The sequence below is a fragment of the Candoia aspera genome, chromosome 1 (assembly GCF_035149785.1).
Source record: "Candoia aspera isolate rCanAsp1 chromosome 1, rCanAsp1.hap2, whole genome shotgun sequence".
NCBI lineage: Eukaryota > Metazoa > Chordata > Lepidosauria > Squamata > Boidae > Candoia > Candoia aspera.
The window spans coordinates 291703346-291725235 of record NC_086153.1 but is presented as its reverse complement, the minus strand read 5'-3'; the positions used below and the strand labels follow the sequence as shown (position 1 = coordinate 291725235).

At 38.6% G+C, this 21890-nt stretch overlaps 1 protein-coding gene across 2 annotated transcripts in view; it reads left to right on the top strand.

Moving 5' to 3' along the window:
* The window catches only part of EGLN3 (egl-9 family hypoxia inducible factor 3), a 37292-nt gene extending 19170 nt beyond the window's left edge, over window positions 1-18122 (top strand). For both annotated transcript variants that reach the window (XM_063290030.1, XM_063290031.1), the window contains exons 2-5: window positions 7086-7205; window positions 14434-14570; window positions 15701-15774; window positions 16808-18122. In XM_063290030.1, the coding sequence (XP_063146100.1) occupies window positions 7086-7205; window positions 14434-14570; window positions 15701-15774; window positions 16808-16845 (369 nt within the window). In that variant the 3' untranslated portion in view covers window positions 16846-18122. The remainder of the gene's footprint in view (window positions 1-7085; window positions 7206-14433; window positions 14571-15700; window positions 15775-16807) is intronic.
* Window positions 18123-21890: the final 3768 nt, after the last annotated feature.

Below are 21890 nucleotides of genomic sequence, written 5' to 3'. Positions count from 1 at the left end.
CCTAAGACTAAGAACACTAATATTAAAAGGACATTGAAAAGGCATATCATTAAAATGACTCGTCTTCAACCCAGCTGCTTTGTCACTGATGGGGGAAGTAGCATTTTATGTTCAACTAAACATAATGCCACAAATAGTTTCCACCTACTGTCTTTCCAAGTTTCTTTGGCAGCTCCTTCACAAGGAAGACATTCAGGAGGAGCTGCTTCTCTCCCCCCCACCCCCCTTTGCAGGGAACCACAGCGATTGCGGACGTGGTGTCTCTTTTTTAAAATTTATCTCACAGCCCCTAAAACACAGGAGAAATAAAAGTGGCAGCACTTTTTTGAAGACGTAAAAGAACATAAAAGTTAGAAATTGTCTAAACAGGGCTTAGAATCTGATGTATTTTTTTAAAAAATGGCTATGTTTTTCCCTCATGGCCCACTCTCTTGAGCTGAGGTTTCAAAGAAGGTATGAGATACAGACAACAACAACAAAAACAACAAGTGGAAGAGTTCTGAATAGGTGTGTTTGTCATGAAGAGCAGGGGGAAGACGAACAACCTCCCACCCTCACCCCCCAGCTTTCTGAAAGAATTCAACAAGAGTCAGTTCTGTATGCTTTGTATATGCTCTTCCTTTCCTCAGACGTTCCTCTGTGAAGTGTACTCGGGAGCAAAGTTAGTGTTTGATTGCTGATAGCCTCACGCGCTGCACGTAGCACTGTCATTAAGCCATCATATGGCTGGCCAGCAGCCAACTCACACAGCAGTTCTGAGGAAGTCTTCCTAACCAAAAGAGTTGATATGTATGTGTGTACATCAGTGCACAAAGAATGTTTACTTCTGCTAATTGGAAGCTGTCCTGCCTCCCTCCAAAAATCAGCCTCTGAATTTTTTCCCCCTTGCTGGCTGGGGAATTCTGGGAGTTGAAGTCCACCCATCTTAAAGTTGCCAAGGTTGAGAAGCACTGGTCTGGATGGTTCTTGAAATTACATGCGTTTCTGCAGACATAAAGGGGAACATCCACTGGCAGCAATTTTAACTTTATAAAAGCAAAGAAAAAAGTGTCAGAGTCAGGACTGCAGGAAAGCTAAAATGAAAGCATATGAGCAATACGATGCTTGCAGATAAATATTCATCACAATATATACTAAAGTGTGTGGGGCTAAAGAGCAAGGCAACACCCTTCTTACAAAAGGAAGATTAATTGTTTTGATAATGGGAAGAGACTGGGGTGTTCATTGCAAGCAGAATTATGATTCTACACCTATTGAATATCCCCTCAGCCTCAGTGTTGTTGTCATGGCCTTTAGCATTTTTCTTTGTCCTAAAAATGCAATGTGACAAAATGCAGCCAGTTTTGACAGAACATTTTACAATGGGGATTGCAGGCTTTTATTTACGTATTTCATTAATTTATACCCTGAAAATTAACCCTCAGTCTTGCAATATAATTCAGTCAAACCAAGTGGATAGCATTGATGATTTCAACAGGCAAATTTTGCATGTGACTCCCCCTTGCCCCAAAATGAATGAAATTTAATTTGATTTTGATCTGGCCCTTGTGATCAACGGTACTACCAGTGTGACCAATGTCCTCCCCATTCACTGCCCCCACCCCATGTCATGAGTTAATTTGGTACACATTGTGGAGTATAAGGACATTCCTGTGGAGATTTATACACTGTGATCAGCGTTAATAATTCACCAGTTCTCAAGACCTCTTGTATTTCCTGGAGGCCATCTGGAACAACCATTAAACATCTGATCCCATGACTGGTGAACCAAATAAGATACTGTGCCAGTTGATTCTGAATCATTACTAGTCTAACCTAGTATGTTTAACAAGAATCAGAATCAAAAATCCACAGTGACAATATCTTTCTTTAGACCAATTAAAATTTTAGAATAGTTGCATGCTTTAGAATTTGTTAAAACTCTTCTTTGGGCAATATGGTTAAAGATAGGAAAAGTTTGAAGGGCTAGCCATTTGGAAGTGAGCTGATATAAAGTAATGCTAAGTGGTGTAGAATTACAGCTAGATTTTTCTCTCTTGGGAATGCTAAGCATTTTATTTTAAAGGCTTCTGTTTTTTTAAATACAAATTCTATCAGCTGAAATCCACTGTTTTCATTGTAATGGCTTTTCCACACTCCAACCTTAAAGTGTTGGACTCCTGTGTGTAAATCAGCTGGAAATGAAGCTGGCTTTCAAAAACCTCTTCTGTATTTCATCCCCTTCCTCCACTTTGGCCAGGTCATGACCGGTAGTTCTCTCTGAATTGGGTTTAACATGATCCCTGATTGGTGAATGTCCTTTCCTCTTTACCCTTCCTGGATCAGTAAAAAAAGAAAAAGAAAAAATACACACCACAGTTTTACTATTTATTTCAAGATAGAAGGGGAAAATGGCAGAACTCTATCAATTTCATTGGTTAAAAGCCAAGTAGAGTGGAGGCGGTTGCCTATAATGAAATGAAGTACAGTGGTAAACAGGGCACTACAGCTTGAGCAGACACAAGGCAGAAAACATTACTTTTGATATATAGCAGAAGAAGAAGATGGGCAGAGGTTGCCTTCCTGGTGGGCTGGGTTGGGCAGAAATTGATGATGGGTGTTCCTTCCCTTGAGAAACGGTCAGTAGCCTACATTCAAGCTGGAGCAAACTGATCAGCTCTAAGGGTGATATACTGATTGGTGGGAAATGAAACAGAAATTGACTAATCAGTCTGTTCATTCACAACACTGGTGGTTTTGTTAAAAAAATTATTAGTCATTAAAGGAAGTATATAAACAGCTATAAAAAAAATAAGGGACTGTAAAGGTAAAATACAGATGAATAAACAAGGCATTTTAAAATGTCATGGAGGTTGTCATTTTCCCACATAACATTTGTTAATTCTGGATAACTGAAAATATTACATTTTGAAAAGACTAAAAATCACTATTAAGGTCTAAGCTAAGAATGAATATCAAGAACCATGGTCAACACAGTATAAATAGCTGCTGATAGTATTAGGTAGATGGCAGTCAAGGACTCTTTAGGTCCTCTTCTTGGATCCTTCCAAATGGAGATGCTAAATCAGGAGAGGATTTGTAGGCAACTGCATAGGTGAGGATAAGAAGCTATGACTTTAACTGTTGGCCAGTATTGAGAACATATCTGGGACATTACACTACAGTTGGCTGACACTGCTACATCTGGAAAAATGATGCTTGAAGTAGAATTTTTCCTTTGGATACCTCTAGCCATCTGCAGGAGGCAAGACTCACAAGGTGAGCCTAAAACTGTCTTGCTGCTTTGGAGATGAAGTTTTCAATAGGGTGCTGCCAGTCTGCAGCATTGAAACATTGCAGTTGTAAACAACTAATTCAGCTTCTTTTCATCTGAATTCAAAATGAAGTGGATTGACTGCCCCTGCATGAGATTTCCCTTCCCAACCCCCAATTGATCTGGAAATAACTGGTTTCTCTTGTTGAAGCTGGTTAGTGAGAAATGTTGCTCCTCAATCCCAGAATCTTGAAACTTGGGGCTCAGGAAATCAATATCCCCACTCCACCATCCACCCTAGTCTTGTAAAAGGCATGTTTGCGAAAGGTGCTGTGGAAAGGAATCCTTCTCTATGCTACTTAAGGTCATGTGTAGCATGTCCTTGACTTGAACAATTCTGCATCCTTGTTTTAGAGATTGCCTTGACTTTGAGTTTGGCTGTTAAGATCCCAGGATTTTGTTTCCAAGCCTGGTTCAAACAGGCTTTCAACATGCTTCTAGTTTACAGTAACCTATTGTAAGAAAACACAGTCTACTTCAAGTGCACTTCCCCTTTTTAAAAATAAACAACGCTGTTTGGAATAACTTATCTTCTTTGTCTTATATACTTGTTTACAAGATTTTTGTGTTGTTTACAATATTTTTGTGTCATCTGTCACTATCAAAAGTGGATTCCAAGGTGTGTTTCAGTAATAGAGTTTAACAATTTTAAAAAAGCAGCATGAAGCACAGAAACAAGGACTTCGAATAAAATTGGTGTTTATATATCAATATCACAGCTATCAAAATGTAAAGTGCATAATTTTATTTGTGGCACTGGTAGAGGAAGATGTGATTTGTGTTGATTCAGCCACTTTCAGTTTTTTGAAGCTACATTATATAATTATTGATGTGACATTTGGCTCCTCCTTCTGGTCCTCTTTGTTTTCTCTCTCCAATATTTGCTTTTGGGTTCATCCAAAAGAAGTACTCAACAACCAGGTTTCTGCATGGAGGCCAGCCTCATCTGTGCTGGAATTATTCCAGCTGGAGCTTTGATAATCTTATTAAAGTCCTAGAAGATCCAAAAATATTCTCCTCTTTAAACCTTGATGCAAATTGTTTTGCTGGTTTAGGAACAATTATAATATTTCAACAGTCCTTTTTGCCCTCATTTTTAAACTGAGGTACCTGCTCCTTTTGTGAAGGTATATATGTCATGTGTAAAACTTCCATTCAAATATATAGCTTTTCTTGAAGATGGGCATACAGAACATAGGCAAAGTCCTAAAGTAGGTCTTCAGGCTTTCAGATATTTCAGATTTTCCTACTTTGTGATACTGGGGATTAAATTTGAGTCTTAGGAATGGGGGCCCTCGGACAGTCGAGATACTGTTGGACTAGCATTTGACTGCAGCTAGCAAGAAGGAGATTCTAATCACAGCTGGAAGGTTTTAGATTTCTTATTCCTGCTTTAATAATTATACCATACCAGCTCCATTCAAACGTAAATCTTCTAAACTTTGGATGGATTGCATGCATCATTTTCAGAAAGAGCATGAGTTTACATATGTTCCAGTAGGACCAGTCCATGCAATATAGCAGGTAGTCTCTTATAGGTTATCTTTCCGATTTAATCCTTGCACGAGTTGCATATTGCATCCAAATCTAATTCACGTATATCTTTACAGTTGGCAGTGAAGTTAGATCTGAATCAGCTGTTCAAGGAGAAGTGACTTGAGGCCCTTTTTCCTCCTCCAATATATAACTGGGACAGTAAAAATTCACAGAGCCAAGTGTCTATTAAGCTGTGGAAATGAACAGGAATATGTGGTAAATGGTGGACTGAAGTTCTTGTGAGAAAAGAGTGGTGAAGCAGATGATGAATAATTGGGTTTGCAATCTTTCCATTTTTAACTTCTAAGAGCTGGTAATTCTATCTTGCTTTTCATGAAAAGAGATTTTTTTTTTAAAAAAAATGTTCTTTCATTGTGTCTAGGTTTCTCAAATAAATAAGAAAAATCATTTGTTGAAATAAGTTTTTGTTTTGTCTTTCTTTGCAATGTAAATGGTCTTTGGTGGTAACTAAGCAAGGATTTTAAAAATGCCTAACTAGTACACTATCGGGTTTTGTTTTGGAAGAGGGGAGAGAGAAGGGGATATAATCAGAGCCCACTTCCCCAGCTTGTTGCCCTGTAGAAATGTAGCAGTCCGGTTCTAATAATCCCAAGCCATTGTGAGTGATGGTTGCATTGCTGTCCTACCAGCTATAACCTTTTTTCACAGCCCTCTCATCAGATTGTGGTCTTAACCTCTAATACCATTTGCCTCAGACTAAGAGAAAAATGAGGTGAGGAATATGCTGCTGTGGCAACATCTGCCTCCTCAGGCGGGATGGCTTTGGGTTCCATGAAATGGTAATGGTGTGATTACTATCATCAGGAACGGCAGCCTTGGGCCTCTGACATGGTTCTAGTTGCTTAAAACAAAGCAGAATAAATGAGTATATGCTGTGAAAAGCCCACTTCCTCCCTAGCCAGTACTAAATAATGCTTTCTCTCATATCCTCTGTAACAGTCCCTTATGGTTCCTAAGGTGGGTGGCTTCATATTTGGCCTTTTGATTAACTCCACAAAATGAGGATGGTTATATTAGCAAGCATGAAAATATTAAAACGAGAAATTACTTCTGAAACACGTTTGGCTAATTCTGTGGTTTAAGCCCTGACAGGGAGGTGTTTACAGTCCCATTCAGGCAAAGAATGAAACATCTGCATACAGTATCTCAGTTTTACTCTCCTCAAGGCATTAGATATAAACATCCTGAGAGGTAAAAAATGGATTATTTGATTATGTTTATCTAGTGGGAGTATAGAGGGGAAAGCTTGAGTTATGATACCTGAAAATAGTGGTGTTCACACTCTTCAACAAGCTTAGGGATACTTCTCCAAAGAACAAGTTCTTGTGTGTAGGTTCAGTGAAATGAAAGCTACACTGCTCTCTGTTTACCATTCATTTTACCAAAGCTTGCTGAGAAAACTGTCCTAGTACGTCCAAAAGTATAGGGACTGATAGTCAGTTTTAGCAGTTGCAGAATTGTAGTATCAGCCCATTTCAAGGATACTCACTTAAGGCAGGGTGTTTTGGTGAGATGTACCCTTTTCTGAAAAATAATTTAAATCTGAAATAAATGTAAAAATGCCCAGGAAAGATAACTAATATAGAGAAGACTACTCCACTCAGATCCCAATGTATGTTTGTAAAGGCAGTCATGTTTGTGGTGGAGGGGAGACAGTTGTAGGTATAACTATATATATTCTCAATAATGTCCAGTAGGAATGGAATGGATCTTAAGATCATATTCCAACCATTTGCCTTTACACTGTGCTCACTCACATCTTAATTGTTTCATTTCAGATTTCTTAAACAGAGTTGCTAAGCTACAAGATGGGCAGCCATATAAATTAATCAAATAATTCAATAAAATAAAGTAAAACCCTGCTGAATTTTAAAGATTATTCATAGTCTCCACAGTTCCTTTACTGACTGTTCCTCAATTTCATTTGGTTCTAATATCCAGCCTACGTTTGCTGGCGAATCAGCTCAATGTCACCATCTTCACTAGGAGCATTCCTATTTAAAAGCGTTGCTTAATAGGAGCAGAATTACTTTGAAAAATATAATATGTATGACTAAGCTTAACAGCATCTACAGAAACCATTCAGTTGTAGTACAGATACTTTGGAACTGTATTTTGATGTACATCTGAAGAGCAAGTAGAAATGTTTTAAAACCTACCAAATTAAGAAAAAAAAACTAAGCACTGTTCTTTTTCTTGTTATATCACCTTCCAGGCTATGGTAGCTTGCTATCCTGGGAATGGAACTGGCTATGTGCGTCATGTGGACAATCCCAATGGAGATGGGCGCTGTATCACCTGCATTTATTACCTGAACAAGAACTGGGATTCAAAGGTATGTAGGTCCTCACATGTTGAGATGCAGACTCAAAGAAACCTACTCCAGAAACAATACTCCTTCTCCATGCAACTATTGTTTTGCTCTTTCATATTTTATGAAGTACTGGGGAATTTCTGAATTTCTAGCTTCTGGGTAGCTAAGATGTGAAGCTAAATCCATTTCATGGTTGTATTATTTTTTAATTTCAGTTGGATAGACTGTTTATTGAAGATGGGGGCAGCTTAGAGTTTCTGAGCCGCTGGCATGACTGTCACTGTTTAAAGATACAAATAACAAAGGATTTAGTTTGATGAAAACAAATGGGTGCCTGTAAAGGAATGAATGGACTCTGACAACTGAGGCAATTTAAGTGAAGATTGGCAGGATTAGTTGTGGTCTAATTTTTTTGCCCCATATAAAACAGCCTTTGAAAAAGAATATTTGTTTGATTTTGCCCTATGTATAAGATCATGAAAACTTCTCCCTGTCTTTGCCATGCCTTAGCCTCATAAAAAGCATTGTGTTTGCTAACACATGTGTGTGGAGCTTAGAGGCTGTTTGCTGTGATATATTTAAGGATAAGCAAGTTGACATTCTGCCTTTAGGTTTGCTGATTGTCAAAAGCATCATTTTTCAGCTGTTCAGAGCTCTGAATCTAGAAAAGTGCCCACTTCAAACAACGCCCAACTCATCTGGATGCCCAGGAAAACTTGAGCATTATTTTTTAATGTGACTCAGTGAAATCCCCTAGACTTTTCTCAGAGTGGAAAAGAAAAAAAAATGCTATCTTTTTCTTTTAAAAAATATACAAAAATGAATAGATGAGATAGGGACATTTCTTATAATTTGGATGCATCTGAGCAATTGTTGTTGTTTATTCGTTTAGTCGCCTCCGACTCTTCGTGACTTCATGGACCAGCCCACGCCAGAGCTTCCTGTCAGTCGTCAACACCCCCAGCTCCCCCAGGGACGAGTCCGTCACCTCTAGAATATCATCCATCCATCTTGCCCTTGGTCAGCCCCTCTTCCTTTTGCCTTCCACTCTCCCTAGCATCAGCATCTTCTCCAGGGTGTCCTGTCTTCTCATTATGTGGCCAAAGTATTTCAGTTTTGCCTTTAATATCATTCCCTCAAGTGAGCAGTCTGGCTTTATTTCCTGGAGGATGGACTGGTTGGATCTTCTTGCAGTCCAAGGCACTCTCAGAATTTTCCTCCAACACCACAGTTCAAAAGCATCGATCTTCCTTCGCTCAGCCTTCCTTATGGTCCAGCTCTCGCAGCCATATGTTACTACAGGGAACACCATTGCTTTAACTATGCGGGCCTTTGTTGTCAGTGTGATGTCTCTGCTCTTAACTATTTTATCGAGATTTGTCATTGCTCTTCTCCCAAGGATTAAGCGTCTTCTGATTTCCTGACTGCAGTCAGCATCTGCAGTAATCTTTGCACCTAGGAATACAAAGTCTTTCACTGCTTCTACATTTTCTCCCTCTATTTGCCAGTTATCAATCAAGCTGGTTGCCATAATCTTGGTTTTTTTGAGATTTAGCTGCAAATCAGCTTTTGCACTTTCTTCTTTCACCTTCATCATAAGGCTCCTCAGTTCCTCTTCACTTTCAGCCATCAAAGTGGTATCATCTGCATATCTGAGATTGTTAATGTTTCTTCCAGAGATTTTAACTCCATCCTTGGATTCCTCAAGGCCAGCTTGTCGCATGATGTGTTCTGCATACAAGTTGAATAGGTAGGGTGAGAGTATACAGCCCTGCCGTACTCCTTTCCCAATCTTAAACCAGTCCGTTGTTCCGTGGTCTGTTCTTACTGTTGCTACTTGGTCGTTATATAGATTCTTCAGGAGGCATACAAGATGACTTGGTATCCCCATACCACTAAGAACTTGCCACAATTTGTTATGGTCCACACAGTCAAAGGCTTTAGAATAGTCAATAAAACAGAAATAGATGTTTTTCTGAAACTCCCTGGCTTTTTCCATTATCCAGCGGATATTGGCAATTTGGTCTCTAGTTCCTCTGCCTTTTCTAAACCCAGCTTGTACATCTGGCAATTCTCGCTCCATGAACTGCTGAAGTCTACCTTGCAGGATCTTGAGCATTACCTTACTGGCATGTGAAATGAGTGCCACTGTTTGATAGTTTGAACATTCTTTAGTGTTTCCCCTTTTTGGTATGGGGATATAAGTTGATTTTTTCCAATCTGATGGCCATTCTTGTGTTTTCCAAATTTGCTGGCATATAGCATGCATTACCTTGACAGCATCATCTTGCAAGATTTTGAACAGTTCAGCTGGGATGCCGTCGTCTCCTGCTGCCTTGTTATTAGCAATGCTTCTTAAGGCCCACTCAACCTCACTCTTCAGGATGTCTGGCTCTAGCTCACTAACCACACCATCAGAGCTATCCCCGATATTGTTATCCTTCCTATACAGGTCTTCTGTATATTCTTGCCACCTTTTCTTGATCTCTTCTGCTTCTGTTAGGTCCTTGCCATCTTTGTTTTTGATCATACCCATTTTTGCCTGGAATTTACCTCCAATGTTTCTAATTTTCTGGAAGAGGTCTCTTGTCCTTCTTATTCTATTGTCTTCTTCCACTTCCGCGCATTGCTTGTTTAAAAATAATTCCTTATCTCTTCTGGCTAACCTCTGGAATTTTGCATTTAATTGGGCATATCTCCCCCTATCACTGTTGCCTTTTGCTTTCCTTCTTTCTTGGGCTACTTCTAGTGTCTCAGCAGACAGCCATTTTGCCTTCTTGGTTTTCTCTTTCTTTGGGATGTATTTTGTTGCCGCCTCCTGAACAATGCTGCCAACTTCTGTCCAGAGTTCTTCCGGGACCCTATCTATTAAGTCCAGTCCCTTAAATCGATTCTTCACCTCCACTGCATATTCCTTAGGAATATTAGTGAGCTGATATCTAGCTGATCTGTGGGTCTTCCCTAATCTCTTTAGTCTGATCCTAAATTGTGCAAGAAGAAGTTCGTGATCTGAACTACAGTCAGCTCCAGGCCTTGTTTTTACCGACTGTACAGATGTCCGCCACCTTTGGCTGCAAAGGATGTAATCAATCTGATTTCGGTGTTGTCCATCTGGTGAAGTCCATGTATAAAGCCGTCTCTTAGGTTGTTGGAAGAGAGTGTTTGTTATGCAGAGTGAATTGCCTTGGCAAAATTCTATCAGCCTATGTCCTGCTTCATTTTGTTCTCCCAGGCCATACTTACCTGTAATTCGAGGTGTCATTTGACTGCCCACCTTAGCATTCCAGTCTCCTATGATGAAAATAACATCTCTTTTAGGCGTGTTGTCCAGTAGGTGCTGCAGATCCTCATAGAACTGCTCTACTTCAGCTTCTTCAGCATTTGTGGTTGGGGCGTATATTTGGATCACTGTGATGTTAGATGGCTTGCCCTGAATTCGAATTGAGATCATTCTGTCGTTTTTTGGGTTGTATCCAAGCACTGCTTTAGCCACTTTACTATTAATTATGAAGGCTACTCCATTTCTTCTGTGGTCCTCTTGTCCACAGTAGTAGATCTGGTGGTCATTTGATGTGAAGTGGCCCATTCCTGTCATGAGTAAGGATGGCGAGCAGGGGGCTCCCACCCAGACTGTCAAGCGCATGCATAGCACTGAGGAACTGTTCAGCCATTCAAAGAGACACAGATCGGGACCGCCTTAACCTTTGGGGTTTATATGGCTGGGTTTTTCCCACGCTTCCTCAGTTTGTTAGGATTCTTGTTAAGTACTACTAATAAATATTAGAGACCAAGTCATTGTCTCAGTGTGTTTCCTGGTAATCAGGACAATTCCAGTCCATTTCAGTTCACTGACGCCCAAAATGTCTATCTTTAATCTTGACATCTCACCAATAACCACATTCAATTTGCCCTGGCTCATAGATCTTACATTCCAGGTTCCAATGGTGTGTTGATCCTTAGAACATCGGATTTGCCGTTCACCACCAGCACCGTCAGCCGCTAGCCGTCCTTTCGGCTTTGAGCTAGCTGCGTCATCACATCTGGGGCTAGTTGAGCTCATCCTCTGTTCCTCCCCAGTAGCATTTTGACCATCTTCCAACCTGGGGGTCTCATCTTCCGATGGTATACCGACATATCTCTGGTTGTACTGATCCATTTAGTTTTCACGGCAAGAATACTGGGGTGGGTTGCCATTACCTTCCCCAGGGATCGCATTTAGTCTGACCTCTCTGTCATGACCTTCCCGTCTTGGGTGGCCCTTCACGGTTTAGCTCATGGCATCATTGAGGTGCTCAAGCTCCAGCACCACGACAAGGTAACGATCCTTTGCTGAAGATCTGAGCAGTAGAGGCAATTATTTATATGTTTTAAAACTCTATATGTTAATGGCAATGTAACAACCATACTGGGAGAACTCATAACTGGCTGCAGTCCTCTGTTGAATATATATTTGGTGGTAAGCCAGGGCTTACTTGTCATAAAAGACCACAAATGCCATCTGGATAGGAAAGATGTAAATTGCATGATGATAACAACCTGGCTGCAAAACCTCACTGTCAACATGGCATGCACAGAATGGTGTTACATTAAAGTGTTCTATTAAGGCAGGGGAGACTTGGCTCCGGGTGAGGACTATGGTGAACTAGGATGTCTCCAAGGGAGTAGAGATGACACTGTGGCGCAGACCAGTGGCCAGGCAACAAGTCCTGGCCAGTGGAGCCTCTCTAGACAAGGAGAGACCAAGAGATCACCCACCTGCACTCCAGACAGCTGCTCCTCAGGAGGAGACTGCAGGATTTGAATATCCTTGTAGTCGACTTGTGAGTTGAGCAGCTAGGAGATGAAGGAGAGAAATCTAGCTCACAGTCTCAGCGGAGCCTTTAAGGAGACTGGGTTCGATCAAAACCTCATTTACTTAAATACATTTGTGAAAGTTAAAGAGAGATTTTTGGAACAGCAGGAGGAAAAAAAAACACTCAATGAGTCATCCTTCATTCTGGGTTAAAGAAAGGAAAAGAGCAAAACAATAGCTTTAAAAATTTAAACATAGCAAAAAGCTTAACAAGATTTTGATCTGAGAAATTTTTAAACAGATAAAGGGGACAGTTAAATTTAAAACTGTAATATTTTGGCGAAAGTGCTTTTGGCATACATCTGAAATAATTAAACATAAAAACCCTACCTTTGTGGGAATGTTGATTGTTTAATTACAGCAAAGAGACAATTGGTGGATTTTACAAAATAAAGAGAGATGGAAAGATTCTGAAATACCCACAATGGAGGAACGGTTGGTGAAGATGAGAGAACTTGCAGAAATGGCAGAATTGATTTGTTTGATTAGACAAAAGACAACAACTACATTTGTTAGTGACTGGAAACTCTTTATGGACTTCTTGCTGAAAATGAAAAAAAATGAACTTGTGACTTATGGGTTTGACAATTAGATAGGGTAGAATATGGGAAGAAGGGAAGCATAATCTAACTATAGAGAGAGAGGATAAAATATAAATGTATTTATAATCACTATAAAGAAGATTGGAAGCCGCTTCTTTATATCTTTTTTCTTTTTCTTTCCTTTATGTCTTTTCTCTTTATTTCTTAGTTATTTACTTATCACTTTTTCTTACTTTCCTTTTTTAAAATTTGTATTGTTTTTACTCTGTAAAAAGAATCTCCAATAAAAATTAATAATTAAAAAAATGTCTGGGGAGACCCAGGTTCAAGTCTCACAAAAATTATGAATTGGAGCCAAGCATTCTCTCTCAATCAGCTTTCCAGACAGGATGGTGATGGTGGGAACATAATGAAGTAAAATCTCTATGTAAGTCTCCTTGAGCAGGGATATAAATCTAACAATAACAATAATGATTACTGGTTGATTGTGCAGCACCTCTGGACACTGTGACTTCCACCATCACTAGATAGTGAGAATCTTCCAGCTTTTTGGGGAAAAAAAAGATAAACAGCTAAATGAAGTATTCTCTGATGAGATCTCAAGGGATTCTGCACAGTTTTAAATGCTATAACAAATTAAATGTTTTAAATTTAAATAAATTGGAAGAATACCCTTAGTTTTAGATGAAGTTATACTATGGTGCCTGCTTCTGAAAAGGCTGAGCAAACAGTGATTCCCCACCCCATCTTTGTTTTTTTCCATGGGATTAAGGAGTCAGATATGGGTTTGAAGTCCAACAGTTAAGGATACTGAATCAGGATTTCCCAGCAGAAAATACGTTCTTTTTCTTTAAACATTTTGCTCATTATATACTGTACAATGCTAAGTTTGGCGATGGGGGTGGTCCAAATTTTCCAACTGGATGTGATAGTGAGAAGTCTGTCATAACAAAAACACAGAAAAAACATGCATTGTAGTTTATATGGAAATGTACAACAGGTCTCTTATGGAAAAGCAGACAAAATCAGGGTCAGAAGGTCTTGAGAAACAGAGCATTGTTTTTCCCCACCTACCCCTATTAATAGTTGATTCATTTTAAGAATTGTTCAATAACCACAATAGAACAAATGAATTTGCTAAGCAAAAAAAATGCATTTTTAAAGAATTGTATTATCCATAAATTACTTTTTACTTCCTTTATGTTTAACGACTATCATGCCCTTAGATATGATTGCTCATTTAAAAAATGCACTCAACTTGTATTTATCAGGATTCCTAGTTCTGTTCATGGCACCAGAGAAAAGAAATGATCAATGCTTCAAGCTGACCCATTTACTACCAATTTTTCCCATTAATATTTTTGATTTCACAAATGGTGCAACTGGCTCCCTGCTGGAAGGCTGATTGATGGCCATAGGAAGCTGTGCTTCTCAGTTGACAGACGTGCACCTAGATTGGTGCTAGTCGTCTCCAGGCACATTGGTCAAAATGTCCACCAGTACAGCAGAGCAGAGAAAATGTGGTTTGGCAAGAGTTTGGAGTGTATTGTATCCAAAGACCCTTCAGGACCTGCAACAAAAATGGTACATACCTCAGTCAGTCCTGGGATTGGGTTAATGATTGTCTTCCGTTGTAGGAAGACAAAAGGGCCATTCCCCTCAATGGATGTGGTGAATGCTTCATCAGCAGATGAGTTCCTCATCCTCCCCATTCATGTCCAGTAGGGTCCTCAGTAAATCTCCCCATCTGGCTTATTTTTTATGCACATATATACAAAATAAGCCATTTTAAGATCTGCTTACAAATTTACTGTGTAATCAAAAAATGAATGTTGTTCTTTTCTTTCTGTTTAAGCTGCATGGGGGGATTCTACGAATATTCCCAGAGGGCAAGTCCTATGTAGCTGATGTTGAGCCCATCTTTGACAGATTACTTTTTTTCTGGTCAGACCGAAGAAACCCACATGAAGTGCAGCCTTCCTATGCAACAAGGTAAAGACTACAGGTGTGGGTTTTAAAAATAACTATATAGGAAAGCAGCCTCTTGCATGGTGGTAGACTGCATGCATAGTCAGGTGTACATTCCCCAGCATTATCAATAAAATGATTGCATGAAGCAGGTCCAGGAAGGACCCCTCTTTCTAACAGACATCTGAAATATGAATTGTCAACCTTGCTAAATGAAAGGACCAATATTCTGGTTAAGTCATTTAATTCAGGAATTCTATCGAAGAAGAGTAAGTGTCTATCATATAAGAGTTGAAACTTGATGAAACTAATGTGGAAACACTTTTTTGATATGAACGTGTGTTCTTTTCTGACATTTTTCTAATAATAATTTTATTGAAAAGGAAATGACTACCACATTTTTTATGTTTAAATTCTGTATTGAACACCTACTCATTGGTATTCACTATTTATATACACATAGTATGCAGCTATGCAAATTAACATTAGCTTCCTGGCTCAATAGGTGTTTCTACCCTCTAGTTCTGGGTGCCAGATATTTTATTCAGCCCTGTTTAAAGCACATACTTATACACATGTGTGCACACACAAACCCTTTGAGAGATTTGTTTTTTTAACTAATTCGGGTTTGGCAGGTGCATTTTGATCTGTATTGTAAGTTGTGAGTAATGGCTTTCTTGGAATCCAAACATTTTTCTCTTAGTCACTAGCACCCATGACAATTATTTGTGGTACTGAATTAAATTGTGAAGCCCACTTTCAACATGACTGCATCAGTAGGGCTGTTGTCTTCTCAGTAATTGTTCTTGCCTTGATTAGAGAATGTGTTAATATTTCTGATGACACCTCTTTACATAGTAATATGTAAGCAAGACCTGGCAGTTTAAGAGGACTGCTTCACAACAACTTTCCCCAAGCTGGTGCCCTCCAGATTGGTTGGGCTTGCATTATTGGCTGAGAATAATGGGAGTTGCAGTCTCAGCACAACTGAAGGTGCCAGAAGAATGTGGTTTATTAACCATCTGACTGTCTTCATATTTGAAAATATTGCCATGTAAAGTCACCAAGCAACATATTAAGTTGTATGCTCAGTGCATTTCCAAAGATGCAGTACAGCCTCGATGTAATGGATCATGGGTTTTTTTCCTTCACAGATATGCCATGACTGTGTGGTATTTCGATGCTGAAGAAAGAGCAGAAGCCAAAAAGAAATTCAGGAATTTAGTTGGTATGATAATTTTTTATCTCTGATGTATACTATCTACTGTGTCCTGATATTGCAAAATTAATTACATAGGGAACACCTGTACCCAATCCATAAATGCAAGCTATACATTGAAACAAGTTTCTGCAGACTGTTCGTGTTTATGCCTATTTCATCCCTAAATGACTGGGAACCAAAAAGTCAAATAATGTGTTTCATACCTTCCTGCCTATACCAAGACCTTCACGGGAAATTCTCTATATCTTTCTTCAGAGAAGTACTACACATGTACAAAAAATGGGTCTTTTCTGTGATAGCAGCTGATTTAGGAATATCTTCCCAAAGATGATTGGATTGACTCAATATAAACCACATTTACACACCATTCAAAAGAGCCAATATAAAAGCTAAGAAGGAAACAAAAAGACCAGAACACATCCTCTCCCGCAGCCAACACCCAGATAAGGAGGGATTGACACCAGGCAAACAATCAAGCAGAAAACAATACCTTAATCAAGGAACTACCAAGAAGAAACACCCACCCCCACCAACACTGGCAGGGCAAGCTACTGTATATAAACAGGGAGCAAACCCACACTAACTAGCACCGATGTTACAACTGGGTAATGAAATGTCTGCAAACAAACAAACAAGCTCAGAGAGCACCAAGGACTCCACAGTTCAACCCTGAGCTACATATCTTCTATTGACTCCATATTCTTTTCAAACTTAAATTAAAATTCTGTTTGCTCAGGCATTCTGAAGAGAATTTGGAAGTGGAATTAAATGTACAGTCTGTGTTTAACTTACAGTTAGATTGTTTTTCTTTATTGGTTTTTTTGGGGGGTATAGTTTTATGCCTTCTGCTAATTTTGATGGTTATATTACATTGTTTTTATCATTTTATGTATATTACTCTGAGATAGAATGTAATAAAAATAGAACAAATGACCAAAGAGCATATGAAATGTTCATCCTTATTAACATTGTGTAGGGGTTGTGTATGGATTGATTGATTGATTGACTGTTTAACCATGTTTTCAATTATTCATTGCAGATGCAGGAAAGACAGAAGCCGTTCTCAGTGAAGACTGAATAGCGATTGACCGGATACAATTTTTGTGTAGTGATGATTTTTGGACTATCTGCAAGCAATAAGATCCAAAGATTACATGGCCTGTTTCTGATGATTATTGGATACTCTTCAATGCACTATTTTTGGCACTGTCTAATATTTGCATATTACAGTGATGGTACTCATGGCGGCTTCCAATCTCTTCTCTTTGGCATAAGCACCACTCTGTTCTTCTTGCCTTTTAATTGAAGAATACCACGAGAATGAAGAATATTACCAAATCTCGTATGATATCAAGATGAAGTTGGCAATACTAGTAATAAAAATATTAAACATTTGAAATAGTTGGAGAAACCTGAGTCTTATTTGCACTTTAGTTACATTTTCTGGTTCAGTGGGAAGGAACTTTACGAAGGATCCTCTATGGCAGACTGCAGATGAGCAACACAAGCAAGCTGAGATGCAAACCAGAACTGCATGTTTGTCAGGAGCCAAATTCATCATGTCAGTGCAAAGCTTTTGTTGGGGTGCCTCACCATTTTGCTTACAGACTGTTGGCTTCACTGGCCTGTATCTTTAATTGCTGAATTGAAGCCTCCCACTTGCCATAAAATTGCCTGGATTTTATCCACATTGCTAAAGCCAAGCAACAGCAGTTCCATCACTTTGCCTTTTAGAGTCCCCAAACAGAGGTGGTAGCAGTTATGCAGCTACCCATGATGTTTTTTAAAAATACTTCCTTTGTGGGATAGCTCTGGGAATGATTTTCATCATCTTTCAATACTTCATTTTGTGAAACAGCCAGCCAGCCTCACCAGCTCCTGCCCATTGCAAACTTTTGGGAAATATTGATGGCAGGCTAAGAGCAAGTATGCCAAGAAATCATCTAATCAAACTTGATTTTCATTTAAATATTTTTTTAAATTGATCTTCCACTAGTCACACTTCGTATGTGACAAAAGTTGAACTCCAGCAATTGAGCATATTGTTGTTAAGACTGGCTTGATGGATAACTAGCCGATGAAGAGACATGGAAAGCCATGTTCAGCTGGCTCATATCTGTTATAAATAGTACAGTTCTACTTTGGAAGCATTTGCAGTGGCCACTGAAAATGGCATGGATACATGCATTAGGTTGTAGTGTAAATTTTGGATCTGTTATAAATGGGGCTAGGATTGTACAACTGTATCTCAGACCTAATCACTGTTGTTTTGGAACCCGTAAGAAAGTGTGCTTTGAACTGCAGACTTACAACTCAGTTTTAAGATTTGATATGCCAGCAAAATAAATAAATAATGTGCTATGTGGGATGTGCCAGTTGCTGTACCTATGCAATATCATATAGCATGAACCTCGAGGGGCAGATGCACTATGAAAATGTTTAAGAAGATTCATAGATCAATGTTGTCAGCACCATGTCAGGATAGATGTTGCTATCATGACATATTGAGATTATAAATATAAAATTTGGTCCCAGGTGTCACTTTACTACAGGTAAATATATCATTCCTGCACTGAAGTTGTACAGGGACAGATTATGAAGCACATACTTTCTTTTTCTAATTTCACTTTTTAAAAGAAAAAAACCAATAAACTTTTCAATTCTTGGTGGTAGATGCTGGACTTTGAGCACTTAGACAAAAAAATACATTGTTTTCATCAAAATATGCAATGTAAAAATCCTTTGAGGAGAGTTGCTCATTTCACTATGGCCTCTAGCAATATTTTGAATATTGTGATGGAGGCTGTGTTTGTTCTTCCAAGTGTCCATACTTTCCTCCAGGTTCCATTTTGATTCTTCTTTTTCATTCCAATTAAACTTTTCAGTTTAGTTTTGGCTGTTACTCTTTATACAGCTGAAAAAGGATGGCTGATGTATCTCCTTGTTATTTCTGGAGACATGCAAGTCACTTCCCTAAAACTTGAGCCAGAGAACAAGGCTAATATTTAGAATTGTGCAGGCTTAGCCAAAATCCAGTTGAGAATATTTCAGGTTTTTCAGCAACATAGTATATATAAAGCAATATATTTCCAAACAAAGTAGCAATTGTTTATTTCAGGAAACAGGGCTTTCCTACTGCCTGCATTTGATGTCTGAATTTTAAGATGCTCCCAGATGATTCCCTATCTTCTTAAATATTCCCTTGAATGTTCCTCTTTGATCATACAGTTTTATACATGGAGACATTGTGATGTGTTTTTCTTGTATAAAATTGTTTATTTCAGGAAAGAATGGTCCGCTCAGATTTGTCTTGCGTAAAATTGACTTAAAAACTAATTGATTTCATTTGAATGATTTTTCCCCCTCTCTCTTGGAAGCAACATTTAAAGCACTCATCGCTGGAAAGAAAATGTAGCTATATATATCATCAGGAGAATTTTATAGGCATCCAAGTGAGACTATATGAATCAAGAGAAGAAGATAGTGTTTATTTAAAAAAAACAAGGAAGGCATCTAGTAGCATCTTAAAGACTGATATGACTTACAGCCTAAGCTTTCATAGACTTCATTAGATTTTTGTTTGTTTTTGGCTGCAGCAGACTAATATAGCCACCCATCTAGAAATTACTTGAAAGAGAAGATTGGCATCAGCCTAGGCATGCTTATTTCTATTTCCTTGTCTCAGAATTTTCACGTCTCAGGTGCAAGAACAGAAAAAGATGTCTGCTCAAAGGCTGCTCAGTACATCTTATTGAGAGGGAACAGTTGGATCATGAAGAGGAAGGCAGTCCAAGCAAATTGCAGAAGATCAGGAAACAGTGAGGTCTACCTTACCAGCTGACAAGTCTCTCTAACCCTAACCTAAAAGCAATCCATTGTCATCTCAAGTCTGCGCACGGCACATCCTTGAAGGGGGATACTGAAATAAATAGGAATTACTAGTATATTTGAAAAACACAGATCTGTTTGCATGGGTCAGGAAACCTTGCACAGTATCCTTCAGTCTCCTTTCATTCAGAGAAAACTCTTTGAACCACAGAAGCTTCTTTAAAGGAAAGAAAATGCACATTCGCACCCCACATTCCTTTTTAGCCTAACTTGCTCTAGATGTTTGGAGAACCTCCTGTTCATTGATGTGTCTACTGGGGACAAAAAGTCTGTGAATGGGAGGCTCTTTAAGAAACAGGTTTTTACCCTATTTGCATGTGACAAAAGAAACCTATATATCATTTCCCACAAGATTATGCAGTCAGGCCTGTTTTCTCCTACACCTATATACAGAAAATTGTTATTTAAATTGCTCTTAATTTCCCAACTTACTGTAGACACAAAAATTGTAGGGGGAAAGGTATGCATTCATAGTGACTCTTTATGTCTTGAAAGACAAAAAAATTGGGTAACAATTTCTGTGTAATATCCTATGCAAAAAGTATGCAGCCTCTTTATAGTTGGGAAAAAAGTCTACTGTTGTTATCAATCATAGCTGAACCCTTTCAACTGCCTAAGCAATTTAGAACTTGAAAAGTTAGTGTGTTCATCAATTGGCTGTGATTATAGGGGTAGTGAAATTTTATTTGAATATTTTATTATAATGTTTCATTGAGTTTTATTTATGCAAAATGGTTAACTTCCAGATTATTACAAAAATTGTATTTTTTTTAATAGTTCTGAGTGCAGTTTCAATAAGCAGTCTGTTAGGACATTGTCATAATGAGTGCCAATGAAATTATTGGATCAACAGGAAAAAAACATAAATGTTGATTTAGCTGTTTAGAGTCCAGGAGCCAAAGGTACTTTTCATTGCCATTTTTCTTGTCATGACTGCAGGCACCTCTTGGAGGATGGACTTGAAAAGTGTGCTGGAGCAAAAGTGAAGAGTGAAATGATTGCATTGCGTTTAATATAAATAAAGCATGATTTTTAAACAGTTTAGAGTCACATCTAAGGCTAACTCTGAATTCTACATTTCATGGAGTGGCAAGATAATTCGGTCGAGAAAGAGTTGTCATGTTGCATTCATTGTTAAATTGTCAGAATTACAGCCTTCTAGGATTAGCCTAATAATTTAAATGCAATCCAATAATTATCACACCAGATCTGATCCCTCTGAGTACTGTACAAAGTCATTTAAAATAAACTATATTTACTATAGAAAAAAGTTGGGCAAAAAAGGTCAATTCTGCCTTCTAAAAGCTATTAATATGAAGAGGCTATTTGTATTTTTAAACCTAATACACATTTTGGAGACAACATGATGAAAAATATTTTATCTCTTCTGTGTTTCCTTTGTTTCCATAAGGTTGGAACTGCTGGAAAAAGAGAATTCAGGAATGCCATTTTTGAAAAAATACAGTGTTCTATCCCTGCATGATTGCTTTTCTGTGTAACTGTTTCTACTACGGCTTGCTTTGGAAAGTGCATTAATTTGCTGCCCATTTTTTTTCTTGTTTTATGACTGGCTCCCCAACAGTCTCTCAGGAGGGCAAACCTTTTGCCAGGCTACATGCTGGTCATTGTTGCTGGCAGGTGGGCTGGATACTGATCTATACTGTGGAATGTTGCCATCCTATCCACATTTGTGTTTGTGTTATTTAAAAAAAATGTAGAATGAAATAAAATTTTGCAGGAATCAATAAACACTGGTTTGTATATTCTGTACTGCCTCAATAATTCTGTTTTGGTAGTGTCTCTATACGCATGAGTAAGACAGTAAGCTGTGGACTTTATTATAGTCCAGTTTTCTTCTATATGGGAAGTTAATGGTATCAAGACTTCTAAAGTTTGAGGAAAGCTGGCCTCAACCATTGTGATTGGATTGATAGGCAATTTATTATTTCTTTCTAAATATATAGGCCATCCACTCCCTTAACATCTCTAGGCAACTTACAAGTGACAGTAAACATGCAGGTAGGCCTTCGCTTACTGAATGCCTTGTGCAGCGACCGTTTGAAAGTTATGATGGTGCTGAAAATAACTTTGCAACCAAGGTGCACATTATGACCTTCACAGCGTCCTTCAGTCACGTGATTGCCATTACAGTCAATACATGTCCTGTTCCTGACCCCTCCCCCCCAAAGAGTGAAGAGATTGGAGAAGGGATTACAAGAAAGTAAGCAGGCGCA